This window comes from Pleurotus ostreatus, assembly GCF_014466165.1.
Source record: "Pleurotus ostreatus strain PC9 chromosome Unknown scaffold_6, whole genome shotgun sequence".
Classification (NCBI taxonomy): Eukaryota; Fungi; Basidiomycota; class Agaricomycetes; order Agaricales; family Pleurotaceae; genus Pleurotus; species Pleurotus ostreatus.
In genome coordinates, this window is record NW_023503161.1 from 106,779 (window position 1) to 116,461 (window position 9,683).

The 9,683-nt window shown below is 53.7% G+C and overlaps 2 protein-coding genes across 2 annotated transcripts; both read right to left on the reverse strand.

The window, feature by feature from the left end:
* Positions 1-2,461: 2,461 nt before the first annotated feature.
* PC9H_008298 (uncharacterized protein) lies at positions 2,462-4,861 on the reverse strand (the record flags this gene model as incomplete). The annotated part of the gene is made up of 11 exons (XM_036777812.1): positions 2,462-2,837; positions 2,902-3,202; positions 3,271-3,384; positions 3,456-3,579; positions 3,673-3,722; positions 3,781-3,838; positions 3,902-3,921; positions 3,976-4,047; positions 4,153-4,213; positions 4,284-4,417; positions 4,477-4,861. The coding sequence occupies 11 exons, from the start codon at positions 4,859-4,861 to the stop codon at positions 2,462-2,464; spliced, it is 1,695 nt and encodes a 564-aa protein (XP_036629240.1).
* A 235-nt stretch (positions 4,862-5,096) lies between these two features.
* On the reverse strand, positions 5,097-5,740 carry PC9H_008299 (uncharacterized protein; the record flags this gene model as incomplete). The annotated part of the gene is made up of 2 exons (XM_036777813.1): positions 5,097-5,570; positions 5,687-5,740. The coding sequence occupies 2 exons, from the start codon at positions 5,738-5,740 to the stop codon at positions 5,097-5,099; spliced, it is 528 nt and encodes a 175-aa protein (XP_036629241.1).
* Positions 5,741-9,683: the final 3,943 nt, after the last annotated feature.

Below are 9,683 nucleotides of genomic sequence, written 5' to 3' on the forward strand. Positions count from 1 at the left end.
CGCCATAGCCGCCCGGACCTCCAAAACGGCCATGCTTCAATGCAAGGCAAGCAGGGTACTGAAAGAGCTGGACCCTTCGAAGGATTCACTGATCTGACGAACTCAAGGTTACATTTTGCGCTACGGTGTCATGGGAGACTTTGGGTTTACGGTATCGAACTGATGTCTCAAATCTTCCTTGTCGTCGAGGGATAGTCCTTCATCAGAGTGATGTGACTCAACCCACTCTTTCCGGCCATGTAGCTTCCTTTATTTCCACGTACCACGAAGCCTCGGGGCTCAGGCACTATATCTACCTGCTGCTTCCACTAGATTAGCGTCAGTTAGCTGCGATTGCGACTTAGCACCCTCAGGTACCTATAGAAACAAGGAAAATTGTGCGTGATGTAAGTCCAAGAACCAATTTACATGCCTTGTTACCGATACTGCGGCTCTCAAGAGCCAGACACACTCACACCGAATATCGAACGTTCTCTCTCGGAAACTTCCAAAGAGTTGCAATCAAAATCAAGGATAACGTTATGCCACCATACTTCCCCAATAAAACCGGCCTCCTTTTCCTTCTACACGCACCCACCAATAACCTCTCTTTTCTTCCTAATCCTTTGCGACATAAAGCCACATGAGAGACCAGGAAAATCAGTGAACGTGCCTACCGATCGATCTCTCAATACTCGTCGCTCGCAACGACGCTTTCACCCCTACCGTCCGTGCCCAGCGAGAGCTCACCGTCAACCGTCGCGAACGGCCGGCACCGCGGCTCTTCACAGCTTGGCTGTCCCAGTGAGTGCATCCCATCCTTTCAGTTGTGGTACAGTTGGCATTATGGTTCTGATCTCGAGACACAGGTTGGGGTTGGCGCAGGGAACGGATGTGCACAGCATCAACAACGACAACAGCAAGTTCGAGGGCCGGTACACGTCGCGACTGTGAGTACCACCCCTCTCTATTGTTTATTTTCAAGCCTACGACCGGGGAGTATGCATGGCTGACCATCTCCACTTTGAATATCTCTAGGATCAGGGACTGCAACCACAAGACTCGGATGCAGGCGTCGGTGTCCAGTTCGCGGTAGAACTCGGGCAAACCGAAATCCAAGGAACGATAGCCCTGCGTTTCTCCGCCATCGTGCGTCTTCCGGCCCCGTTCCCAGAGACACACCCGCACTCACATCACTATGCGGCTGGCCCTCTGTGATATTCAGAATCAGGCAGAGACGGGTCCGTCGACTCCCCCCCAACGACCATGAGCGAAGTCCCAAATAACGTGTCTTTGAAAGATCTTGGAGATATCTTGGAATACCCGTCGGGCGATAGCAGAGAACAGCACAGCGGCTACATTATGACCAACCCACGCTCGCGAATCAAATTCTTGGATCTTGAATATTTGAATTCCGGAACCAGTCCCTCTCTTGTTCGACCCCAATCTCGCGGGCGCCCCCAAATATCGGTGGTGAGGCTCCTTTTGCATCTCACCAATCCTGTTCGAAACAAACAAACGAATGAATAGGCTGGAGAGGATACCCGGACGCTCCTTGTACTCCAGTAGATGTGATGAACCGCATGTGGCTGTAGATTTGAACGAACACATGGGCGTATGGATCCGCTTGCGGATGAACACAGGCTATGCATATGTTCGAGCATCCATACTCAATGTATTGGCACATCAGCACTGAAGCATCCATATGCCGAGGCCATGCTAATTTCTCACTATGTCTGTCGCGAAGTTGCCACGCAGAGGGAATCATTTACGCCTAAACACTGATGCGCCTGGCTAGCTGTTCACATTACCCTCGTGAGCGCGACATCCACCTTAAAGACATTCCGGCTCACCGTGTCTGCGTATTCTGGCTCGATGGAACGCCGGGAGCTTGTAAGATGTAATCCATCGCCACTGGAGTTCGAAGTCTGAGGTGCTCAGCGAACGTTGCATATTGTGGCATGAGTGTGGGCGACTGAGGAAGACCCCACTTCGCTGTACATACAACCCTCGACGTTGCCGCACTTAATTCAACAGTAACCTTGACCGAAAGCTGAGGGAAAGTGGGATTACTTACTAAAGGTTGACATCAGAGAACGTGAGTCAGCAGGTGGCGGCCAGTCTCTCAAGTTGCGCCTTGCACGCTGCCTATATCTGATAGCCCTGCCTTCGTAGATATGATGTCATTTTGGTGTTTCAGCGCCGGGCGTGCAGATGGCTTGGTAGATGCCCCCCTTTAGAGTATCGACTTCAGGCTTCGATGCAAACGACTGGCTGTCGGGGCGTCTAACTTAGCATGCATCAAGTAAGTATCGGGGTTTTGATTGTCTTCGATATCTCTGCAATTCAACTAGTCAAAAAGCGGGAAACGACTCCCGGGAGTCCCCCTATCCATCCACTCCAGTTTAGCACTCGCATGCATATTCCGTTCAAGCATTATGCTCATTATCTTCATCATCAGGATACAACTGCATCGCACAGGTTAGCTCGTACCTAAACAAAGACAGGCGAAAGCCCACTTACCTTGCCGGGATTGAACAGCCCCAGCGGATCCACACTCCCCTTGATCCTCTTCATCAACTGCACCGTGCCCTCCCCCAACTCCCTCCTCAAGTATTGCTTCTTCCCAATCCCCACCCCGTGCTCGCCCGTACACGTGCCGTCCAGCGCAATTGCGCGCTCCACCAAGCGGTGGACGGCCTCTACGACGGCGACACGCTCGGTGGGTGTTGTGCAAGAGGATCGCGGCGTGGAAGTTGCCGTCGCCAACGTGCCCGACGATCGTGAAGAGGATGTTGTTCCTCGCGAGGTCCTCCTTCGTCTCGAGGACGAGCTGGGGGAGGTTCGAGACGGGGACGCTGAGTGATGCATGGGTATCGTATGTATAGCTAACCTGAAAGACAAAGGAGACGGCTGACATACCACACATCAGTCCCCAAAATCCGTACATTAGGGTCATCCACCAGCGCGAGCGTCGAAAACAGCGCGTTCTTTCTATCAGCCCACAGAGTCCCCGCCTCCTTCTCGTCCTTCGCTAGCGTGAATCCGAAGCCGCCGTGCCTCTCAACCACGCGCTTTACGACTTGGGCGGTATCCCGAAGCGCAGCCGGGGAGGGGCCTTGAAACTTGAAGAATACACTGTCCCTTTCCGGCCACTTGCGCATTGACATGCCGTTGAGGTTGGTGGCGTGCATGAAGCGGTCGTCTACGAGCTCCGCGCATTCTGTGGACGGGAGGGGACAGAGGTTCGTATCCACGTAAGAGAGGTGACAAAAGGGAGAGGGGGCTCACGGATGCCGACGCCTTGGTTGAGGGCGTCAGTAACAGCTTCGGTGGCCTGCTTCACATCGGGGAAATGCACGATCGCGACCGTTGTAGGCAGAACGGGGGCCAGGCGAATCGTCACTGCGATGCTCATGAATTCAGCATATATCATATATTGAACGGAAGAGAAGACACCGAAACTGAATACGTACCCTCAGTGACGATCCCCAGCGTCCCTTCTGCACCGATGAAAAGCTTGGTCAAGTCAAACCCGGCAGACGACTTGCGCGCGCGGCTGCGCGTCTTGATGACTTCACCAGATGGAAGAACTACGGTCTAAGGCAAATACCAGAGCAGAAAGTGACATAGGCGGGTAGTACAAACGTGCATCGGTGAGAGTGGGCGAGAGGTGAGGAGGAGCGTACTTACAGCGTTGAGGAACCATTCGCCTCTTGCCGTTCCATAACGGACGGCATTGGCTAGTTGTGAACAAAGTGTGAACAAAGTGCGGCGGAGGAAGAGGAAATCTCAACGTACTTCCCGAGCAACCGGTGCTGAGCATCCCTCCAATTGTCGCGCCAGGTCCAGGGTCGAGCTAGCGGCCGTGTACGCGGTCAGTTCGCGTATATGCGTCGTGCCAAACGAAGCAGGAGCGTACGGGGAAGAACAGCGGGATTCCTAGCTCAAATATATCAATGAGCGACAGAGTTGGATCACGAGGGAGTAACACACCCTTCTTCTGCAATGCCTCATTGATGGCCATCCACTGGCACCCGGGTTGACATACTAAGTCAGAATCCTGCTCTTGCAAAGCAGAACAAGAAGATTAGTTTCGTGCTCAGCGCTGCGCGTCGAACGGTAACGAGGAGCAAAAGAGAGAATGAGAAATGTGGGAAGGTGGAGACGTACCGTGGATCTCGATGATCGCGTCCATTTGGGACATGTCGACGCAGATCCCTCCCGTGGAATGCTGTATCATCGGGATAAGTATGTGCGGTGAACACGAAGACAAAGTCGGAGCAAGTCCGAAGCGCACATACCCCACGTGTGTGCCCTTCGACGCTGGTTCCCCCGGAATACGGAATGACGGGCATAAGATACTTGCGGGCAATGTTCACGATCTTGACTACATCCTCCGTCGAACGAGGGTACACCACCACATTATGGAATGCACCTACATGATAACCACCAAATGAATGAAGAGAGCACATATATAATGAACGAACGACGCACTGGGGTGATAATCGTACATCGAGAAGCCATGTCTTTCCAATTCCTCTGGATCAGTTGACACCTGCGCTTCGTCTTCGGAGTCGCTGGCGAACGCCCTCTTCAGTTCGACGACAGCGAGTTGGAAGTCTCTAGGAGTACCAAAGCGCGGCTTCTCGCCGGGAATGGTATATGAGGTGAATGTTGAGCTGGCCCCAATGTGGCCAAGTTTGTATCCAGCAATTCCTGCAGCAAGAGATGCCGTGAGAACCCAGGCGGTGATATGACTGCGTGTGAGTGCTGAAGTGCCACTGGCGTTCGAATATAGACGGCGATTGCCTAAGGCGATGCCTTGTGAACGGGCACGGCGCAAGAATGGAAGGTGATGAAAGACATTGGTCTTCGACATGTTCTACGGCGTCGTCACGGTAAAGGTCGAGTTGGGATCATGGAAGTGAGACTGGGTGGGCGTTATTCTAAACGGGGATACGAGGCGCGTTCGTGGGAGGGCGTCTGACTGTGAAAAGAGGAAACGAAAGGTGACTTGGAGAGCGCATCCCTGTCCGTCTTCTCTGGAGTCTGCATAGTGATACATCGACGCTCGATGCCAATATATGGCGATAACGGTATATTCAGATATATACTCAAAAGATACCCGTCCTGCCACGATCGATGCAGCGGCCCCCTCCGGCGGTATATAACTGTATTGTCATCGGTACAAAGTCGATAACAGCCATCCACTTGGCTTGTTCCTCCTCCTCAGGGTTCGTCACCCTAAGGATGCACTCTTTCGGAAGGATCATACCCAAAAATGACCCCACGTCCAGAGCAGGAGACTTCAAGGGGGAGACTCCTACGTCCAAAACTTTCAAGCAGCTAAACTTGTGGGGCGTATCTGGCGGGGTAGCTACCGACAATATCGAGAATCGTTCAGTATTCGTGTAGAGAGTCAAGAGCTTCATGCGCGGGCAAAGCGGGGCCAGCTCTGAGAGAGCTGAGATGGGTAGGGTAGCGGGCCCAAGATTTTCGTTCAGGTTGAGGATCTCGAGGGAAGGGAGACTTGCTAGAAGCACTTTCATAAGTTCGACATTGAGGCCTAGGCGGGGAGCGTAGTTGAGCTGGAGCGAAGTCAGACTCTAGCAACGGTGCCTTGTAGAGAGGAAGAAAGACAACAAGGGTTCAGAGTCGTCATCGATCCATTGGTGCCTGTCTTGAAGGGTACGGCTCTGCACACTAATACTCTGAATGTTTGAGCAAACAGACGTGATGGCTCATCAGTCCGCGACATGCTGTGTGTGATTCCTTGCAGTAGGCACGGACATCGAGGGTTCGCAGATAACTGAACTCGTTCGCTTCGAAGAGGAAAGCAATGCGGAACGCGTTAGTGGTAAACGTCCCCAGAGATGGGAAAGCATCCTTCGCCTGATAACTCTAACTAAGCCTACACAAGGTTACGAGACAGAACGGATATTGCGCCCTGTACCACCGCTGCGTCCCGGCGTAGAACGTAGCCAGGGGATTGCTTTCAGAGGTCAGCTATCGGGGGTCGCTTCAATGCACATGCTTCGCCACCCCCGCGTCACGACAGATCCCCACTCGCCGGCGACGAACTTCGTTTTCAGGACGCATGTTCCTGGCAGCACCATCCTCAGAAACGCGGCAACATCGGCAGGCTGACTCCTCAATGGCGAACAACCTCCATCTAGAACTCCCAAGCACCGAAACCGCGCTGTTGGTGGCGCCCAGAACGGGGGCAGGCTGACACAGGGGGCATGGCTGACAACCCTCGCCAGTGTCAGTCAACGGATCGTGATTCCGAATTCAGACGCACGGTCGGCGTATATAAGGCGTCATTGCGGAAATACGGCTTCATCGATTCCCCACCATCATACCCTTCCCCCAGCTTCCCCCCTCGACCGCCCACCCGCCTACTGGCTGACTCGGAATATAAATTTACCAAGAAAGGGAGTCTAAATTGCTCGTAAATCGTTCAAGCCCGCCAGTTTGGCCCATTCTTCTGCACCCCGTTGGCCGATTCCTGAGTCGCTATCTCAACGTTCGCTCGCCAGACAATGGTGAACAAGAGCAAGCTGAGGCGAGTTGTATCCACGCCTTTAGCTCGACGTCACAAGTTGTCTGTCGCCGGTTTCCCTCTATCATCTCTGGGCAGGTGAGTTTACCTTTCCCACTGACATATGCGAAAGTGGAGAAAACATGTCCTGCACCGCCGAGGCCAATCCAGCTATCGCCATCAACTTGAACTCGACAAAAGGGTTCGCATTGAAAGCACTATTTGTGCATAAACGACGACGGCGGACCATCACGTTTCGTTTCCGCCCCACCCAGCCGCCACCCGAAAGCGCCTTGAGACTCTTCCAATCCTTCCGTGGAACCATTTTATAACTATAGTTCCGTACCCTACACGAAGAGCCCCCTAACACGAACGGGCCTTCCGTCAAGCCGTCAAAGCGCCATGGAATCCTGAGGCCGCCTCCCCCATCACCGTTGCCTATTGGGCCTGGCCTTCCCAATCATTCGAGTAGTATAGGAGCATCTCGCACCTCATTGAAATTGTAAGTCGTGCTAGATTTTGGCTGATAAGCAACAAGCATCGGCGGTCGAGGGTAGTTCAATGGCCTGCTTTCGTTGGTCTCGCTCGCCTAAAGCTATGACCGTACCTCTCCATAATTAGGTCGGTATCCGGTATCAAGAGCTTGTGCTCCACCTCAATTCGCAGAGCGAGAAGAACAGATAGTCGGTGGTCAGTCAGTGGATGATGCATGACCGGCTTTGGTGGCTCGCGCGAGAAGAACAGATAGTCGGTGGTCAGTCAGTGGATGATGCATGACCGGCTTTGGTGCAGCCGCGAGCCACCGTAAGATCGATGGTAACAACATCCACTAAACCTCCGGGAACCGCTACGTTGGCTGACGGTAGCTGAAGGGGGCTGACTTCGGAGGCTGCAGGGCACTGACAATTCATTCCAACGGCAGCAGAAGACTCAAAATAAAACGTGGCGTCCTGACGACGGCAAACAATGCGATTGACCGACTGACTGACTGACCGACGCGGCGGATCAGGGCGGTTGTAGTGATAAGGCAGGGGCTTAGCCCTAGTGTCGCTGGGGGTGTGCGTACGCAAGCGGGGATGGTGTCGATGAATCACGGCGAGTTCCAAGACCGCTGGATGGATGTCCTCTCTGAGATCTCTCTGGCGCGTGCAAGGCATCTCAACGAGCCTGCTCGGCGGGGCAGGCTTAGTGGGGCAGACTAGGTCGATTCGGTGACATCGACGCACCGATTCCCTGCGCCAACCCACCGGTAGTACGAATGGAGGAGGCCCCATGAGCATTGTTTACTCTGATACGCTTCGTTGTGTTGCGGGATGATACCTCCATCTTGCGTAGACAGACCGTCGCTGAACACCAACAGCGAGCAGCCAATACTCAATCGCTCGGGCGTGTCGATATCTCGCCCTGGGCCATGCCTTGTGGACGAAGCCTCTGGCGGCGTGTCAAGCATGGAAACTCGATGCACGATGATTGCGCGATCCCACGATCGCACTCAACGAATATCGCCTCCACCAGACATTTAGGACATTTTGGTTGAGTGGGAGTGCGGCTGACGATGAGTGGCGGGCAGCTCGACACAGCGGCCATATCGGCAGAGGGAGTGTAGCTGACCGGAGTACGTGCTAGCAGGTCTCCCCTATTGTCTATCGTTTTCTACGCCTCATATCCTCTCATCCGATGTCTCGGCAGCTTGAGTCGAGCCTGCTGTCCTTCGTAGCTGGACGTCTGGACATCTGGGTCTGCCCCACCACTGCCTCCACCCAAACAGCGAACCACGCAAACTCTCAAAGTCCCAAGAGCGCAAACGTCTCAATGCCCCAACGCGTAAACTCTTGGTGGAGGTGGCAGGTTTGAGATATCAGAGCGCATGCTTCAGCGTCCACGATGTTCATGAAACGGCATCCACGGCACCAGACCAATGGAATTGTGCTTCAATGTATGCCAGGTGCGCAGGTGGTCTTTGCCAACGTGCATCTACGTCGCTCGGAGGGCACGTCGACGACATGTTAAGGCGGGGACCCCAAAGACGGACGTGGCGGCATTGCTCCCCCTGCTCAATTCGGTCTCCGCAACCGCCATATCACCGCCGCGCTACAAGCAGTTGTGCAGTTGTGCGATTGGGATGGGCAATTTGGGCGCGACGGGCGGTTTGGGCGTTTGAACACAAAATATGTGGTGGTGACGGAAGGAACTCGGTGTCGTTCGCTGAAGATGGGCAAAACGCATACAATTAAGCGCAATGTCCCCTGCCACTTCGTAGTTCTTTGCCCTATGACGCCACTGACGCATCGTTGGCCCCTCGCGGGCACGTATAGCTGCGGGAGTCAAAGATCGAATGGTCGAATGGGGTGTCTGGGCGAATGGGAGCGCCGATATCGGTTGGCCAGGTTCCTCGTGTCGCGGTGCTGAGCGTGAATCCGTTGGGGTGTTTTGACGACTGTGTAGGGTTGTCAGGAGGATTGAGCATAAGGAGAAGCAGAGCGAATCTCACGAAGAATGTTGATCATACGTCAAAGCAGTTCAAAAGGAAGACTTACGGGTAAGTATAACAAATGAGTTCCCTTTCCATCTCCTGCTTTTCAATGTTGGGCGGTGCGCCGATGTCAGTCTTTTGCAGCAACGGTGTGGAATACTAGTACCATAGGCGTTGTTGAGGCAGCCGAGCTGGGAGCTTTTGCCCACGTTTGGTCGCCCTTCCTTTGTCACCCGTGATGCTGCTACTCTCGTTACATTGAATTCGGCCTCGGGAGATGGTCAGCAGTGGTGCGTGGCGCTCTTTGTGTATAAGAGGACATGTGAGAGCAAAAAAGAGCGAATGATGATGTACAGCATACCCTTCTCAATGTCTCCCGGACCCCAGATGCTTCGGCAACAGCGGAGGACGGTCAAAGATTTGATGTTTGAAATCCTGAACTATGGGAGCGCGAAAGTTGCTCGATCGTCATGCCAATGGCTGTAAAAGCACTTACGAGCTAGAGGAACTCCATTTCTACCTTGCTGCCTTCTCGAAGTCGAGCCGACTGTGCCAGTAAGTGTTCCAGAAGATCAGGTATCGAGCAACGGAAATCGACCAAACGTCGATGAAGCTCGGGAAGGTCATCCCTATCGTGTATCTGTGGCTATGTGGGCTCTCCAAGTGGTTTCATACCCTGCCAGTCGC